Source organism: Apodemus sylvaticus, chromosome 22 (genome assembly GCF_947179515.1).
Source record: "Apodemus sylvaticus chromosome 22, mApoSyl1.1, whole genome shotgun sequence".
Taxonomy (NCBI): domain Eukaryota; kingdom Metazoa; phylum Chordata; class Mammalia; order Rodentia; family Muridae; genus Apodemus; species Apodemus sylvaticus.
The window spans coordinates 20,032,503-20,051,210 of record NC_067493.1 but is presented as its reverse complement, the minus strand read 5'-3'; the positions used below and the strand labels follow the sequence as shown (position 1 = coordinate 20,051,210).

The 18,708-nt window shown below is 48.0% G+C and overlaps 1 protein-coding gene across 2 annotated transcripts; it reads left to right on the top strand.

The window, feature by feature from the left end:
- Positions 1 to 1,457: 1,457 nt before the first annotated feature.
- Timm44 (translocase of inner mitochondrial membrane 44) lies at positions 1,458 to 18,632 on the top strand. 2 transcript variants are annotated; one of them, XM_052168078.1, is made up of 13 exons: positions 1,459 to 1,548; positions 3,296 to 3,391; positions 7,326 to 7,496; positions 9,022 to 9,102; positions 9,381 to 9,530; positions 9,615 to 9,754; positions 9,997 to 10,082; positions 10,751 to 10,843; positions 10,929 to 11,053; positions 12,627 to 12,677; positions 15,998 to 16,087; positions 17,570 to 17,680; positions 17,961 to 18,632. In XM_052168078.1, the coding sequence occupies exons 1-13, from the start codon at positions 1,504 to 1,506 to the stop codon at positions 18,078 to 18,080; spliced, it is 1,359 nt and encodes a 452-aa protein (XP_052024038.1). In that variant the 5' UTR covers positions 1,459 to 1,503; the 3' UTR covers positions 18,081 to 18,632. The 2 variants fall into 2 exon arrangements, with proteins under 2 accessions (XP_052024039.1, XP_052024038.1); XM_052168079.1 differs by lacking the exon at positions 12,627 to 12,677 and having other exon boundaries at positions 1,458 to 1,548.
- Positions 18,633 to 18,708: the final 76 nt, after the last annotated feature.

The window sequence follows — 18,708 nt, the reverse complement described above, 5'->3', positions numbered from 1 at the left end:
GTGAGCACCAGGCATGCACATGGAACACAAAGGTAAAACATTAATATACATAAAAGAATAAAACATGAACCTATGGGAGCCAGTCTCATTCAGGTCACTATCCTTGAACTAGCTTTGAAAATAAATCCTCCTACCTTTCAAATCCTGGGGTTTACAGGGGTATACCATTGTGCCCATCTCTCTTCCATTTTGAGTTCCCCATTGACACATCCTTGGATGCCTTTGTCCAAGTCTATAGTTCTGAACACAACTGAGACGCTGTATTTTCAGCAGGGAATGGAAGTGCGTGTCTGTAGTCTCAGCACTTTGGAGGGAGGCTGAGGCATTAGAATAGTAAGTTTGAAGTGAGCCTAGGCTACATAGTTCCAGCTTTCTCAGCCTCTTCCCAAACTCCCAAAAGAAGCTGTATTAGAAGCCCAGACTTAAACAAACTTGTAACCACTACCCCGGTGTTCTAGTCTGACGCTGGAACGAGGCTATGTCTGAGCTAGTGTTTTGCCAACTTGACACAAGCTAATATCTGAAGAGAGGGAACTCTGTGGTATTAATAATTATTTAATACATCCTGGCACATGGTTCCTTCCCACCGTAGACCATTTATGTTCCTGGATGAAAGAAACACACACAACCGTTATATTTAATATGCCTTAAATAGCACAATAGCTGGACAACTGCCTAACCTCCATGCTGTTACTCTCTCTGTAGACCAGGCTGGCCTCAAACTCAGAAATCCGCCTGCCTCTGCCTCCCAAGTTCTGAGATTAAAGGCATACACAACCCCTGTCAGGCTTTCATAAATTTTTTATAAGTTTTTATTTTATGTGTATGAGTCTTTTGCTTGCTGGACTACATAAGACCCTCGGGGTGGGGGGGGGGAGTAAGTCAAACAAAGCAACAACAATAAAAAGAAACCCACCATTGAGATGTGAGCTATCCCTATTCTGCACTGAATCCTCCCCAATAGGCCTTTTTGTAGTCTTAATTTTATGTGTATAGGTAGGAGTTTTGCAGCATGTATGCCTAACCACCACATGCATGCCTGGTGCCCTTGGAAGTCAAAAGAGGGCTTCGGAGCCCATGAATCTGGAGTTATAGGCAGTTGTGAGCCACCATGTGCGTGCTGAGAACTGAACCGGAATCCTCTGCCAGTGCAGCCAGTGCAGTTAACAGCGGAGCCATCTCTCCAGCGCTCTACCAGTTCCTACCCCCGGAACGTATGGTCTCACAAAAATGCCTTCCTCCCTGAGCCTCATCTAGAGGCTTACCTATCCTAAACTCTTCCCCCTCCCAGGCTGGATCGCAGAATTCTTGGTGTCCTGAAGTAGAAGAGGCTTGGATTTGTCCTTTTTCAGGCCCTAAATCATCACAGAGGACCAATTGGATTTCTTTCTCCTCTACCACCTCCCCTCCCTGCGGGTTTTCCCAGGCTGGTGCAGCTTTAGGCCGTCGCAGCTGATGACGCGTCAACGAGCGACGCAGGAAGGTCACACGGGCTCTTCCAACATGGCGGCGGCAGCTCTGCGGGGCGGCTGGTGCCGCTGTCCGCGGGTGAGCAGATTCGTGGGGCTGGTAGGGCAGAAATAAGGGGTCTGGGGCATTCGGCTTTTAAGACCTCCTTCTCTTCAGTCCCTGATCTCTCTTGGTTTTTCCTATGGGTTCCACGGTTGGGTTAATGTTTGGTCATTGGATCAGCCGAGGCTTGGGAAAGTAAGCAGGAAGGCCTTAGGGCGGGAACTGATGCCCCCAACCCCTCTTCCCCGCAACCAGCGGCAATGCCCGAAGCTGCCCGGGAACTGATCACCTCTCACCTGTCGATCTGGTCCCAGGTGCACGAGGGAGCCCCTGGTTACTGGGGAGACGATGCCCCATTGAGAAAACAGCTTGATGGAAGTTTTTTTTTCTTCTTCTTTAAAGTGACATTCACAGTTCGCGTTTGAATGTCAAGTCCTGAGCAGAGAGTGTTTCCTAAATCTCCACTCCTATTGATCAGCGTGGAAGTGCGGGAAATAATTCATACTCTGAATAATACCTAGAACTCTTGACTTAGGTCAATGGCCTGTTATCCGCACTCAGAATAGAGTTCTTTATATTACTATTGTTTAACCCAGTCTCATTTAGGTTAAGGACGTGAAACTCAGAAACATTAAGCAATCTGCTCATAAACCCGGTGCTTGTAGGTTGTTAATCTGGTCTAAAGCCCAGATCAGTATGATTCTATCGCTGACTTCCTTCCTATTAGGAGGAAGGAAAATGTAAAACACGTTATTTATATTTCCAAGAGCAACTTTCAGTAACTATAGCCATTTGGACCTTGAGAGCTTGTTTGGAGATCTACCTGGGAAGAACAGGTATATGCTTGATCAAAGAAAGGTCATCCTCTTTGACTAAGTATGCAACTTTGGGAAAAACACATGTGGAGCTGTAAGGGAGGAAGGGGGGGGGGGGAAATGACACTAACCAGCTAGATCATTCAAATCAACCCTAAGGTCAATGGGGTGACAAATGATACAGCCTGATCCTCTTCACTTCTGAACCTGTGTGAGTTTGGATGTTACCAGTGATTACACAGCTAGGAAAAAGTGGAGAAGAAAACTTCATAAAATGAAAAGTGCTCTGGTGGGTCATTCTGTTTCAGTGTACCCATGCTGGACTCAGCTGCACACAATTACAAGTCCATCATTTGAGCCAGGCGGTGGTGGCTCACGCTTTTGATCCCAGCACTTGGGAGGCAGAGGCAGGATTTCTGAGTTCGAGGCCAGCCTTGGTCTACAGAGTGAGTTCCAGGACAGCCAAGGCTACACAGAGAAACCCTGTCTCAAAAAAACAAAAAAGTTCATCATTTGGTAGGATCAAAAAGGATCTTTCTCATAAGGTTGCCCAGAGGGGCTCTGCATTTTTGAACCTTTGACCAGGACATGACAGGTCTGTTCCATAGTTTTCCCTGCACCAAGAAGGTATTAGCTTATCTCTGAAAGTTCTTGCCTATAGTTGTTGAAGATAGGCAGAAGTGGAGTGGACTTTAGTAAAGATTGAGTTATACTGTCACATTTATGCTGTTCTTGTGTTTTCCTGGTACCAATTCATGTTCTCCCCAGTTTCAGGTGTGGGACTAGGTCCTGGATGTGCAGATGTGACATATTCTCTTTCTACCTAATTACAGTAGCTTCTCAGATTTTACAGAGATTGCATATTAGCTTACAACAGGCATGAAGTTAAGGTCAGCAAATGACTCATGGTCACCCTCGGCGTTATCCTCTTTTCTGAATGGATCTTTCTCTTTTTCTTAACCAATTAGAGGTGCCTAGGCAGCGGAATCCAATTTCTCTCCAACCACAACCTACCCCATGGTTCAAGCTACCAGATAAGCCGGCCAGGAAGAGAGCTGACACTGGTGAGTGACCCAGGATACCAACAAGCAGACCCAGCAGAGGTCTGACAAAAAAAGCATGCCAGCACAGTCCCTTGAGGGAGTGTTATGTGTTTAGGGTCTTCAGAATTACAGAGAGCAGCAGACCTTGTTTCTGGATGTCCTGGTATTTGCTTGGTCAGCCTCCTGTTTTGTTTTCCCAGCAACAAGGCACTTAACATCCACTTAGCTGTGATGGCTAGGAAAGTGTCCTGCATCAAATTACACACTCTCCCTCTCTGACTTCTGTCTGTGAGTTTCTCACTAAGCACTGGTGTTTACATATGGGCATAGCATCACTTCATCATATCTTGGGTCTCATTGCGTTTTGGTCACTATTCTTTAACCACACTTCTTTCTGTAAGTGTGTCAATGACTGAGTCCTCAAGTATGCTTGCTGGCATACTTGAGGAATCCTCTCCTCAGCTTCTTCCTGATCCTGTCCTGCAGCCATTCCAGGGGTGGGGCAGGTCCCCCAGGGACTCCTTCCCCTCTTATCAGAGGACGCTTTCCCTTGTAGATTGATAAGACCAAGGGGGGCAATTGGCCTTCAGCCACTGTAACCAGCCTAACATGCGTCAACTACACATGACTTTTTCTTTGTTTTAAAGATAAGAGTTGATGTAACTCAAGCCGGCCTCTGTGTAGTGTGTAGCTCTGTGTAGAGGACCAGAGGACCTGGTCCTCTTCCTTCCGTCTTCTAAGTGCTGTAGTTTCAGGTGTGCATCACCTGTGAGTGTTTGTGAGTCTGTGTTTGAATGTTTATGAGTGTGAGTTTGTGGCCTTGCTTTTGACAGACTCTATCTTTTAGGGCAGTTTTAGCTTCACAGGAAAAGTAAAGGGATAGAGATGTGGCTCAGTTGCTAGAGTGCTTTCCTAGCATATATAAAGCCTTAGGTTCTATAACCAACGCAACATATACTAGATATAGTGCTACTCAATTTTCATTCCCGCATTTTGGAAGTAGAGGCAGGGGGATCAGGAAGTCATGGTCATCCTTAGCTACTTAGCAAGTTAGAGGCCAGTCTAGGCTACATGAGATCTTGTAAATAATAAATAGATTAGACGAAGCATCATGGTGCGTGTTTTTAATCCTAGCACTCAGGAGGTAGAGGGAGGTGGACCTCTAAGCTACCCATGTCTACTCTGCATAGAGAGTTTCGGCATAGCCAATGCTTCAGAATGAGATCCTATCTCAACACACCACTACTTTGCCCCCAAAGAACAAACAAAATTAACTAATAAAAATGTAACAAAAAGTACATAGTTGCGGGGGGGGGGGAGGGGGGGCACAGGCCTGTAATCCCAGCACTCAGGGAGGCAGAAGCAAGAGGATTTCTGAGTTACAATTGAACCAGAGTAGATACACTGTTAATGTCTGAAATCTGGTTACATTCAGGTTCATTTCAGTGTTAGACATTCTGTGAGGTTCTAACAAGTAGGTAAGGTTTGGTTCCTATTCTCGTAGAGAGAATACAGAACAGTTTCATTAACTAGGCATGGTGGTGCACATCTGTAATCTCTAGCACTTGGGAAGTGGAGCAAGAACATCAGAAGTTCAGCTACACAGCAAGTTGAAGACCAGCTCCCGGACCCTATCTCAAAACAAACTCTTCCACATAAATAGTTAGAATGGCTTGGTGAGATGAATGTGTGGGTGGAAGTGCTTGCTACACAAGCCTCGGGACTCAAGTTAATCCCTGGAGCCCACTTCTCAAGTTTTCATCTGATCTTTACGTACAAGCCATGGCACTGTATATAATCCCTGTTATCAAATAGTCACTGTCCTAAGTAATCCTTTCTGCTCTGCTTGTTCATCCTTCTTTTAGACCCTTTGACAACCATCGTATTTTTACTGTCTTTAAGTTTTGCCATTTTCAGAATCTCACAGTTTGTGGCCTTTTCATATTGGTTAGTTGTATGTGCACAGTATTACCTCCAACCAGGGAATATACTCATAGTCAAGGAAATACAGAAGAAACTAGAGGGGCAGTGCTCACTAGCTCCCCCAGGCTAATGCTTAGCCAGCCTTATACACCCCAGGACTCCCCCTCCTTGCCCAGGCAATGGCTCTGTGTACTGTGGCTGGGGACCATCCTACATTAATTATTAATCAAGATATTCCTCCAATAGGCCAGTCTGATCTGGACAGTCTGAGACTCCTTTTTCTGGTGATTCAAGTCAACAATTACAAGCAACTCCCAACTAGAAGCACCGACACAGTGTAAATACGATGTCAGTAGTTGTTACGCTGTAATTTTAGGGAATAATAAATGTAAAACAGAGCTGGAGAGGTGGCTCAGTGGTTAAGGGCACATATTGCACTTTGGAGGAGCTGAGCTCAGTTCCCAGCACCCACATCGGGTAGCTTTACAACTGCCTGTAACCCCAGTTCCAGGGTAGTGTGATACCTGTGAGCACTGTAGCCACATGCATTCCTGTGCACATGCCCACACCTGTGAGCACATGATTAAAATCATAAAAGCAAACTTAAAAAAAGAAAGGAGAACAATCTGCCGTGTGTTCAGTTGTGACTTTTTGTTTTTGAGACAAGGTCTTGCTATGTAGCCTGCAACCTGTAATGTAGACCAAGCTGACCTCAAAGCCACTGAGATCCAAACCAGGTCTAATCTCAGAATCTCCATGGATCAGCCTCTTTTTTTTTTGTCGTCGTGCCTCTTTTTTTTTTGTCGTTGTTGTTGTTGTTGCCTAAGCTTACTTTTTTTTTTTTTTTTTTTTTTTGGTTTTTTGGATTTGGTTTTTTGGAGACAGGGTTTCTCTGTATAGCCCTGGCTGTCCTGGAACTCACTCTGTAGACCAGGCTGGCCTCGAACTCAGAAATCCGCCTGCCTCTGCCTCCCAGAGTGCTGGGATTACAGGCGTGCGCCACCACTGCCCAGCCCCCTAAGCTTACTTTTTAAACATTATTATTTAGTGTGATTATGGCATATGTGGAAGTCAGAGGACAGCTTGCAGGAGTCTGTGTGCTCCTTCCACCATGTAGGTCTGAGGGGTGGAATGCAGTCTTTTGAGGGCTGGGGTTGCAATAATTGCCACTACACTTGGCTCCATTTTTACTACAGTTATATAGTACCATTCTCATGCAAGTATATGATTGACTTGTAGCATATTCCTCCCCTAATACTCTTCCTTTTCTTGACCCTCCCACTAATCCCTTTTGTTTCCCTACTTTGACTGTATTCCCCCATCACACACACACACACACACACACACACACATATTGTTTGTGTAGTTATAAAATCTCACATCCACAACTGAGCAAATGCACAGTATTTTAGTCTAACGTAAATTTACTTAATATGACATAATATGGTTATTTCCGATTGTATCTATTTTCCAAAAGAGCACAAAGCTTGATTTTTTTATTTCCCCTAGACATTTTTTTTTCTTTACATAACTCTGGCTGTCTTGGAATTCACTTTGTAAACCAGGCTAGCCTTGAACTCAGATCTACCTAGCTCTGCCTCCCAAGTGCTGTAATTAAAATTGTGTTTTACCATATCCAGCATAACTTCATTCTTTATGACTTAAAAAAAAAATCTCCGTGCTCTCTGTGCATTTCTCTGTTGTTGGATGGCTAATTTAGTTCCATTTCTTACATATTGTGTCTAGTGTACCAATGAACATTGGAATGCAAGTCTTTATTCTTGACTTGTAGTTGATAATATCAATAGTTATGAACCTGTGAATATATAAGGCTTATAGTGTTTTTATCGTGGGTGTTCCTGTAATTCAAATTCTGTTATAGTAAAAGAGACATCTCTTCACTGTTAGACACCACTGTCGACAGAGGGGAGGAAATTGGGCACTCGATGGTAACCAGATATTACTCTGTTTGCCTTTTTTTCCAGTCTCTAAATGTTCTTTCTTTTTTTTTTCAATTTTACATTCTTTCTAGACCAAATCTTATTCTTCTGGGAGCAGAAAAGGGTTTTTGTCAGGCTTGCTAGATAACATCAAACAAGAATTAGCCAAAAACAAAGAGATGAAAGAGAGTATAAAAAAGTTCCGAGACGAAGCCAAGAAGCTAGAAGAGTCGGATGCCCTCCAGGAAGCCAGAAGAAAATACGTGAGTATCTCAGTCCCATCTTTATTCCCAGGACCAGAGCCACTGGGGGAAGGCAGCCAGGTCACAGCCCTGATTCGAAGGTATCAGCAGTAGCAGGTTGCCTAGACTCCTGGCCTTGCAGCGTTGTCTGTAACACTGCAGTTAACTGTGCGGCTCCGTCTCCAGCACTGTCGATAGCACAGCATAGTCACCGAAGTGATCACTTTTGGGAGAGCTCCGAGATGTGCCAGAATGACACATGTATCATGTGACCCATGCCAGCTCAGAGCTATCGTGTTGTAAGAGTTGGGCCATAATGCTGGTGTCACTTAGTGCTCACTCCTGTCTCTTCTTTTGTGCGTGTTTCATGTGTACATGTACTCATTCATGTATGTGAAGGCCAAGGGACAGTGTCAGGTATCCGTCTTTCTTAATTGGCTGCTGCCTTAATTTTTCTGAGATAGGGTCTTTGCCTGAACCTGGAGTCCAGCAAACTCTGTTGAACTAGTGAGCATGAGGATCCACCTGTCCACCGCCTGGCGTCATCTCTCCTTCTCCAGCACTGGACTGACAGGCACATACCTGCCTTGGCCTTTTTATTTCATGTGGGTTCTGGACATGGAAGGTTCTCATGCTTGCAGAGCAGGCACTTTATGCACCGAACCACCTCTGTGCCTGATTACTCCCTGGTGGCCCGTGAACAGCCATCAAGTTCTGGCTACTGGGACTGGTCTTGGCGTCTTTATACCATTCAAGGGCCCTGTAAGGAGGCACAGTTATCCTAGCTACCAATGAGCCGCTGAGCCTCAGTGTGCAATGCTCTTAACCCAGGTCCTCTGCATTCGCTTCTGCTGATCCCCACCAGTTCCCCCAGGAAGCCTTTTCCTTCTGTGCATTCCAAGCTCCGTATTCGGAGGACACTCCTTGTGTGGCTTTAGCCAGATGAAAGATGGCCTTGTCCCATCAGTAACAGAGAAAGCCAGGGACCCAAGATGGAACTATAGAAATAAAATGGCACTGGTGAGTAGTGGTGAGCAGAACCATCTCCAGTCAGAGAGAGACCCAGGACTTGGGGATTCATGTTCTGGAGGTAGCTACTAAGTGGACATGCATGGATGTGGTGGTTTGGATAGGTATTGTCATAGACTCACGTGTTTGAATGCTTAGCCCATGAGGAATGACAGTATTAGGAGGTGTTGTTAGAGGAAACATGTCACTGTGGTGAGTGGGCTTTGAGGTCGCAGATGCTCAAGCTAGGCCTATTGTTCTTTACTTGCTACCTGTGGATTCAGATGTAGAACTCCGCTGCATGGCACCATGACAATAATGGGCTAAACTTCTGTAGTGTAAGCCAGCCTAGTTAAATGTTTTCTTTTATAAAAGTTGTCATGGTCATGGTGTCTCTTCATAGCAATAAAACCTTACCTAAGACAATGGAGTTGAGCTCTTCCCAGAGTTTAAGCAGCCAGTGCTCCTGGGAACCTTTGATTAGATGCTCAAGTTCACTGTTACATCCAAATAAAAAGAGGGAATTCTTTGATCCTAGAAAACCATCGAATCAGAAACTGTGCGTACCAGCGAAGCAATAAAAAAGAAGCTCGGAGAATTGACAGGAACAGTGAAGGAGGTAAGGCCCGAGGACAACCTGACAAGGGCTGAAAACAGAATGGGAGGGACTCTCCAACCCAATCCAGGGAGCAGGTAGGTGCAGGTCCTCCTGGGTAGTGCTCCATGCTGGGTCGGCAGCCTCTCGCTTCTGCTCAGTGCTTCACAAGGCTGGGAATTCCCATCCCACTCAGGCCCACTCCAGGGAGACCCTGAGTGTTAGGGGCTGAATGCAGTATTGTTCTCAAGGCTGGGCTCTAGGCCTGTGCGACATCCTCCCCTCTGTCTCTGTCTCAGTAGAGTCTTGATGAAGTCAGCAAGAGTGACCTTGGCCGGAAGATCAAGGAGGGCGTAGAAGAGGCGGCCAGGACAGCCAAGCAGTCGGCAGAGTCAGTGTCCAAAGGCGGGGAGAAGCTGGGCAAGACAGCAGCCTTCAGAGCCATCTCCCAGGTGAGTGGGCCTGCTCAGGCCAGGTGGGAGCAGGGCCCCCTCAGTGGGGGCTCTCAGCAGCCACAGGCCTGTTCTCCCCTGCAGGGTGTCGAGTCAGTGAAGAAGGAGATTGACGAGAGCGTACTTGGACATACAGGACCCTACCGCCGGCCTGAGCGGCTCCGGAAAAGGACAGAGTTTGCTGGAGCAAAGTTCAAAGAAAGCAAAGTGTTTGAGGCTAATGAGTAGGTCCCTGGCAGGCTCCTGCTGGTCCTGCCACTGCTGTCTGTTTCTCTCTCAGGGTTCCCTCCAGAGAAGCTGGGGATTGAGAGATGGGTGTGGGGAAAGAGAAGAAAGGAACCTGGAGTTGAAGCTTCTGGATGTGGAGCCATCGTCTGCCACCCTCTCAGTGGGCACAGGAGGGTGCAGGGCCTCCAGGTGACCTGTGGGGCCGACCTTCACTCCAGCTGCCTGTCTTTTCCCACAGGGAAGCATTAGGGGTTGTGCTACACAAGGACTCCAAGTGGTACCAGCAGTGGAAGGACTTCAAAGATAACAATATTGTATTCAACCGTGAGTGTGGCCAGCCTGCTGGGTCTTGGGCAGGACAGCGGCAACAGATCCTAGCCATATACTAGACAGAACCCCACTTTATAGAAGGAAAGATGGGATCAGACAGGGTTACACACCTCCTTAAATCTACCCACCCAGCCAACCGTAGGTCTCGTCACTAAGACACTAGGTGACCACCTCTCAGAGGGTGGTTCAGATGTCAGGAGCCCTGGGATTAATAGGTGGTGCCGAGGCCTTGGGGCTGCTCTCTACCTTCAGCCAGCCCCAGCATTTCTCCAGGGCTGAGCAGGAGAGCCACTGGCTGCACACCCTTATCCTTCTCCTGGGAAGACTGCTAGAGGCCTGTGTTTCCTTTGTAGTGGAGGCAGCAACCACCAGGGGTGGCATCCCAAATTTTTTACAGTCTCTCAGAGGCTGTAGCTGAGTGTCTGCATTTTTCCAGGTAGGTGGATAGATAGCCCACATTCTGAGATGAGGAGGCAGGCAGACAGCTGGCCATGTCAAGAAGAGCCTTGCAGGGGTTGTCAGAAGCAGAGGCAGGGCTGGAGGCCGACGGCCCTCCCCCCAGCTCCTCCTCCCCCCCAGCTCCTCCTCCCCCCAGCTCCTCCTCCCCCCAGCTCCTCCTGCCCCCAGCTCCTCCTCCCCCCAGCTCCTGTGTGTATCCGCAGGCTTCTTTGAGATGAAGATGAAGTATGATGAGAGTGACAACGTCCTCATCCGGGCATCTCGAGCCTTAACCGACAAGGTCACAGACTTGCTGGGTGAGTGTAGCTTCCGCCATTCTCCTCTCTGGCTGCAGCCAGCTCTGGAAGTTAAGCTCTAACCTGAGGGCTCCTCTCCTTGCAGGAGGTCTTTTCTCAAAGACAGAAATGTCAGAGGTGCTAACAGAGATCCTGAGAGTGGACCCAACCTTTGACAAGGACCGCTTTCTTCATCAGTGTGAGAGTGACATTATTCCCAACATCCTAGAGGTACGAGCTATGCCACAAGCCGTGGTGGGGCCCTGACCTGCTGGACCTCCTCCTAATCCTGGATGGTACCCTAGAAATGACTCTAGATTACCTCAGAACCAGGTTACTGGGGCCAGGGTGTGTCTCAGGGCCAGGCATTTTTCTATGTGTATGGTGTCTTGGGTTCCATCCCCCTCCCCCCCAGCAATACACAAATAAATAGATGATAGGTAGATTAGATAGATAGATAGATAGATAGATAGATAGATAGATAGATAGATAGATAGAGTGATAGAGTGATAGAGTGATAGATAGAGTGATAGATAGAGTGATAGATAGAGTGATAGATTGATAGAGTGATAGATTGATAGATAGATAGCTACTTAACCTGAGCAGATACTTAACCTCTGGTACAGCTGCAGTCAGGTAGCAACCTGGGAGTAATGTCTCCTAACCTTCCCCAGCTATGGAGGCCTGTGTTCTCCCATGATAGCGTTCTCAGAAGGGAACACTAGCCCTCTCCTATGCTCTGTGCTGGCTCCAGTGAGAGCTGTGGAGGTTTCTTGCCTTTTCCATGGCGTGTGATAACTCCAGGTTGGGTTTCTCTGTTTTTGTGGTCAGACAGTTGTGGCTCTTGTCCCTGAAGCTGTGTAGTGTACCTCCTGGTAAGGTGTTCCTGAAGCCATTTCCAAAGATTCCTGGAAACAGCCCAGGGGCCCCAGCTTTTTATGCACTGGGGAGAAGCAGAAGCTAGTACACTCTCCTTCAGACACAGGGCATCCTGGCCATATAAGAGCCAAGAAGGTCTGGAGCCACAGTCTCGGCAGTCCTGACATTTCCACCCAACTGTAATTGCCTTTGGCTTGTAAGCCAAGAGAAGGAATCCTGTTGGAGTCACAGAGCAGCACACCTGCACTGATTGCTTGTCTGTCTCTACCTCTCTGAAGCCCTCAGAATATGGCAGGCTCTGGGACAGTCCTGCTCAGGGCAGGCCAGGCCTTCATTACACCCTTCACAGCACCATGACAAAGCCCTGCAATCCCCCGGCCCTCCTCCTTCCACTTACCTCTGTGTGGCTTCTCACTCGGGGCAGGACTGAGAGGATGTGGCAAGGGAGCTGTCACCAAGAAGAGCAGGTGTCACCCAAGCAGCCTCTCTAGGGCTGCACCACGACTGCTTCTTGCTCCCTCTCTGGGCACCTCCCTCCCCTCCTCAGCACAGCTACCTAAGTTTGTGTGGCCGTGTCCTCTAGCTCCCAATGTAGCTTGCCTGATTTCTGACTACAAAGCCTGGTCCTCAGGGAGGTCTACCTGGAAGACAGCTTCTCCACTGTGAGGACTCCCCTGCCACCCCTCTCACCCCACCCCCACCCCCAGGACATGCCTTTCCTTGTCTTGCACTCAGAACACCAGAGCTGCCTGAACATAAGTGATGGGACTGGTCCACTCCCACTCCGACACCTACAGCTGCCTGTGTCTTCCCCAGGCCCAGGCTGGTGGGCAGGACTCCAGGGTCTCCGGGGAAGACTGTTGCATTCTGCTGCTACAAAAGCTTACTCGGCTTCTCATGCTTATGTTTTCCTTCTCCTGTTCAGGCCATGATTTCCGGGGAGCTTGACATTCTCAAAGACTGGTGCTATGAAGCTGTGAGTACTGCTTGTCTCTTAAGCCACAGAGCAAGGCAAAGCAAAACCAAAACATGTCAGGAGGGCCAGGGTGTGTCTCGGGGCCAGGCATTTTTCTGTGTGTATGGTGTCTTGGGTTCCATCCCCCAGCAATACATACATAGATCGATTGATAGATCGATAGATAGATAGATACATAGATAGATACATAGATAGATAGATAGATAGATGACAGACACACAGATAGATAGATAGATAGATAGATAGATAGATAGATAGATAGATAGATACATAGATACATAGATAGATACATAGATACATAGATAGATACATAGATAGATACATAGATAGATACATAGATAGATACATAGATAGATGACAGACACACAGATAGATAGATAGATAGATAGATAGATAGATAGATAGATAGATAGATACACAGATAGATACACAGATACATAGATAGATAGATAGATAGATAGATAGATAGATAGATAGATAGATGACAGACAGATAGATAGATAGATGATAGATACATAGATACATAGATAGATACATAGATGACAGACAGACAGACAGACAGACAGACAGACAGACAGACAAAGAGAATCTGCTTAGGTGGCTCTGGCTCCCCATGTCCAGTGAGATATAGTTGGTTCCCAACAGCCCACCCGTCTGTCCTTTCTTCTGCGTGTGATGCACATGTGCCCACGGATCAGGGTTAATAAATGAATGAAGGCAAGGTTCTACTACTGAACTATATCTTCAGCTGTAAACTAATTGCGGAGGGCTGGTGGGCAGCATGTGGCATATGTATCTGGGTGTGCTGTATGAGCGTGTATATTTACATGTGTATGCAGGCATGTTCATGTGGAGGCTTGAAGATTAATGGAGGTTGACGACAGTTGCTCTCCACCTTAAATGGAGGCATAGCTTGCTGTGTGTGCTGTCCTGGCTGGTCAGCTTGCCCATCAGCTCCCTGCCCTACTACTGGGCACTGGATTTACAGACAACGCTACCACACCTATCCATTTTTGTGTGAGTTCTTGAGATCCAGACTCCAGTCAGTCCTCATGCTTGTTCAGCAAGAGCTTTACCACATGAGCTATCTCCCCAGCACCCAAAAACTAATTTTGGCTAAAGAGAATCACAGAAATGATTCTTGACACGGATATAAAATTTCCAGAATGGTCTGTTGTCTTTTTTCTGCCCAGTTAAGTGGCAGTGATCAAGACCCTGTGAAAGATGGCCTGGGATGCAGGTTGGGGGCTTCACATTCAGGAAGAGCTCACTTGAGTGTATGAAGTTTGTCCGGGCACTTCTGAGCCCCGTGTATGGTAGTGGCACTCACCTTATGGCGATTACTGAAGTATTCACAATGTCCCAGCAGGTCCTCCCTCTAATGAGATAATGTAACAAAGATGAAAACAGGAATGTGGGTGGACTTCCCGGCTGAGGCTGAGGGAGGACGTTGTGTCCTAAGGAGGCCCTAGCTGCTTCCCAGAGTCAGGGCTCGCAGATCCCAGGGTCACGGTCGGAGCAGGCTGTGTCTTCCCTGGGAGCACATGCCGTCTGCTCCATCCTGGCAACTCCCTGTCCCCGTGGAACTCCTGCTCTTGTCTGGTCTGCTCGCGCCACCTCACCTCACCCTGCTGGGCTCTGGCTCTGGTTCTCCAAGCAGGGTTATGGGGCTTTTGTTTTGTTTTTCTTCCAGCTTCTTTGTGTGAAGCAATCTGGAGTCTTTTTTTGGCTCATCCTATTCTGTACTGAGCTCACAAACAACTTGGGAAAAGCAGAGGAGAAGATCTGTCAGGTTCTCTTTTTAAATACTCCCCTGCACTGGTGACTAACCCAGTGGGCATTTAGGAGAGTTCTCTTCCTCCTCCTCCTCCTCCTCCTCTTCCTCCTCCTCCTCCTCCTCCTCCTCCTCCTCCTCCTCCTCCTCTTCCTCCTCCTCCTCTTCCTCCTCCTCTGGAACCATGAAGTCATGGCTATCTTCTCTATCTTAAGAATACCCTGGGACCCCTACAACACAGCTGAAACTCTAGTTGGCTTCCAGTGAGGTGTTTTTAAAATGTTATTTTGAAGAAGCGAATGGGCGTAGGGCATGGCACTATTTTTAGAGTGCTTACCTCACGTGCCAGAAGCTGTGAGTTTGATACCCAGTACTATATGCACTGGGTGTGGAGGCAACTGTTTACCATCCTAGCACTGGGGAAGTAGAAGCAGTAGCGTCATCTTTTTTGTTGTTGTTTTTTAAAAAGATTTATTTATTCTACCTGCATGTATCTTGCATGTATGCATGCAGGCCAGAAGAGGGCACCGGATCTTATCATAGATAACCACCATGTGGTCGCTGGGAATTGAACTCTGGATCTCCATCCCCAGATTCATCTTTTGCTACATAGAGTTCACAGCTAGCTTGAGCTACATGAAACCCTTAGGTCTATAGCAATAAACGACAGAATCCCACCAGGATGGGTTGGCACTATTTTGTGTGTGTTTGGCGTGTTTGTGTGTTTGTGCCACGATGCCCATGTAGAGGCCATAGGACAATCTCAAGTGTTCATCCTCATCCCTTATCTTGTATGGGACAGAGTTCACGACTGTGTATATACCAGGCTAGCCAGCCAAGAGTTCCCGGAGATTCTCCTGTCCCCACTTCCCATCTCACTTTGGGAATGCTGAGGTTGCATTCGCTAATGCCCAGTTTTACATGGGTTATGGGGATTTGAACTCAAGTCATCATATTTGTGCAGAAAGTGCTTAATCCACTGAGCCATCTCCTCAACCTAGCACTAATGCTTATCTGTGCTCCCATTTCTCTTCAGCATATCTATTATGTCCATAAAAGGTCCAGAAACGCCTTCAAACCATTTTGTGTCTTAGTTGACTCCAGGCTCAGACTGCTGTCCATGTGGCTACATGTTCCCCAGGCCCTTGGGCATGTCAGGGGTTCTGTGAGAGAGGCTACTCGAGCTGTGAGTTCTAGAGCAGACCACAGGTGTGGGACAAGTCCTAGAAAAGACATCTGATTCCAGGCCAAGATCCCAGGGGAGGTGAATCTGGGAACAGTAGAGATCAGCCAAGAGTCCCCCAGCTTACTCTGGGTGTGCGCGTTGATGGTGCTGTGACTGAATCCTCATCCTACTTGGAAGGATGGCTCTCTCCATATGAGAGTGTGCAGGTCTGGCCAGCGAACAGTGGCATCCTGTTGGGCTTGGACTTGTGCTCTTGGCTTCTGCCGCTCTGGGAGCTGGGGTATATAAATGGCTGTACCTCGGGGTGTAACCCAGAGGCTGGGCTGGGTTGACTACATGGACATACCACTCTCATTGCAGACCTACAGCCAGCTGGCCCACCCTATCCAGCAGGCCAAGGCTCTGGGTCTCCAGTTCCACTCCCGAATCCTGGACATCAGCAATGTGGACGTAAGTCATTCCCAAGGAAGCAGACAGACAGAGTGAAGCACCAGCTGACATAGGCTATTAAATGAAGCCAGACCTGCTGATTCCTACTCAAGGCAGGAAGATTTTGAGTTTAAGGTCTACTTAGGCTACAAAGTGAGTTCCACGCTAATCTAGTTAATTTTGTGACACAGTTCAAAAGAAAAAATAAGAGGCCTGGGGATATATGTCAGTGGTAAGAGTCCCGGCTTAGCATTTGTAAGGCACCAGGGTTGAATTCCTAGTATGGTAACAAACAAAAGTATATCGACATGCCTCACAAAGCTTTCTGTATTTCTGTGGCTGAAGTGTAAGTGATTTCCAGCTGAATGATGTGACTTAAGTGATTGGTTGATGTTTGGTTGGTGTTGAGGGGGCGGCTGGTCTATATTTGTGTGCACATATTAGCATACATGCTACTCATACAAAAAATGAAAAATAAAAAGCAAAATTCTATGCGATGAGCCAGGCATGGAGAGACACACCTAGAATTCAAGCACTCTGGAAGTTGAGGCAGAAGGACCCCAAAGTTCAAGGGTGATCTGGGCTAAATAACTTTATTGTAAAATAGGCTTTGTTAGTGGATGTTGTAGTTCATGCCTAGAATCCCAGCATTTGAAGGCTGAGGCGGTGGAATTCAGGCCATTCATATCTATATTGTGAGCTCAAGCCCAGCCTGTGTTACCTGAGACCCTATATCAAAATAAAAATAGGCTTTGCATTAGATGACTCTGCTTCCGTGTACTTTGCTAGGATGCTTGGTTCATTTGGTATTTTGGTGAGGTTCTGGTGGTACTCTTAAGTGTGCTCATCAGGACGCAGCCCACCTGCATCCGGAGCGTCTGCATCTGGGCAGCTGTGAGCATTGCAGAGACCTCCAGCACCCTTGGGCTCCGAGCACTGGACCCTTGTGCTCCTGCCTCTGCAGCATGGGTCCTGATAGGCAGTGCAGCTTCAGTCACCAGGACTTCTTGTTTTTGTTTTTGTTTTGTTGTTGTTTCGAGACAGTTTCTCTGTGTAGCCCTGGCTGTCCTGGAATTCACTCTGTAGACCAGGCTGGCCTCGAACTCAGAAACCCGCCTGCTTCTTTCTGCCTCCCAAGTGCTGGGATTAAAGGTGTGCGCCACCACTGCCCAGCTCACGAGGATTTATTACCTTGTGGGAGCTGCAGGCAAAGCGGAACCAGCTTCCTGTCTGCCTTCACCCCTGGGTTTACGAACCTGCATGGATCCAGTCTGGGAACAGAGAAATCCCACAGTTGAAGGCCTGGAGTTGTTCATGAGAAGGAGCTCATTGGAAAAACAATCACTCCTCCAAAGTGGGGGAGGGTAGTGCCGTACCTTTAGCAGGGCAAAGTGTCAGACATTTTTCCTACAGAGTGCAACTTTGGGGCTTTTCATCTCCAGGGTTGTGAGCATGGGGTGGAGGTGTACAATTCTGAAGCCCATCCTTGTGTGTTTCCTGCAGCTGGCCATGGGCAAGATGATGGAGCAGGGCCCCGTGCTGATCGTCACCTTTCAGGCCCAGTTGGTGATGGTGATCAAGAACCCCAAAGGCGAGGTGTACGACGGTGACCCGGTGAGTGGGAGTCAAGGGGAATGGAGGTTTGGGATGGCTTCTCACACAGGGCCCAACCGCATACCTCCCCGGCCCTGAGCCAGGCAGCCTCTAGAGTTGGAGAGAAGCACCACAACTAGGAGCTGACCTTTTTGAAGTCAGAGCACCATTTCATCTGGTCAGTGACCAGAGCCAGCAGCAGCCCCGGGCACCCCTTCCTGTGGCCCTCCTAGAGCTTCCCTGTCTCCCTCAGTAGCCCTCAGGAGCCAGCCTGGCCCCTCACCCTGCTGGGTCTCCACAGGACAAGGTGCTGCGAATGCTATACGTGTGGGCACTCTGTAGAGACCAGGAGGAGCTCAACCCTTATGCTGCCTGGCGTCTTCTGGACATCTCAGCCTCCAGCACAGAGCAGATCCTCTGAGGGCAACAATGGAGTCTGGGCAGCTCTGGGCTAGACCATCGTGGGACAGACACACAGACACTTCCGCACATCTGATACAGCTGTGAACTGGATTCTGCCTCAAGTTCTTCAGGACAGCTGTGAAGCCAGCTGAACAAGGAAAGAGCTTGGGGTGCCTAGCAGGAAGGGAAGTGTCCCCCCCCCCCATGTGTCCTGGGGAGGGCTGGCAATGTCAGAAGGCCCCAGCCCAGGGACTCCTGCCGGGTGAGGCCTGGCCTGCTGTTCTAAGTAGTCCACTGGCATTGCCTGCCAAGACACTTTAGGGCCTATTTTTTTTTTTAAATCAGTGCTCTTACTTCCTGTACATAAGCCTAAGATCTGGACATACTAAAACACCAAAGCGCAGAAGAGCATTTTGAATGGTCTGAAGTGTACATCTCTGCTGGGAAGGCTGGGACAGAGGGCCTGTCAGACCTTCCAGGTCAGTGAAAGATGTAGCCATAGTGCTGCTGCTGTTTTCTCAGGCCAACACCGTGCCCTTTCGTGGCAACAATAAACATCCCAGCTGTCTGAGGTCTGTTGAATTGGGGGTTCCCTGAGACTGCGCAGCTTAACACTAATAGGCGATGTTTGGGGGGCATCAGGGTCC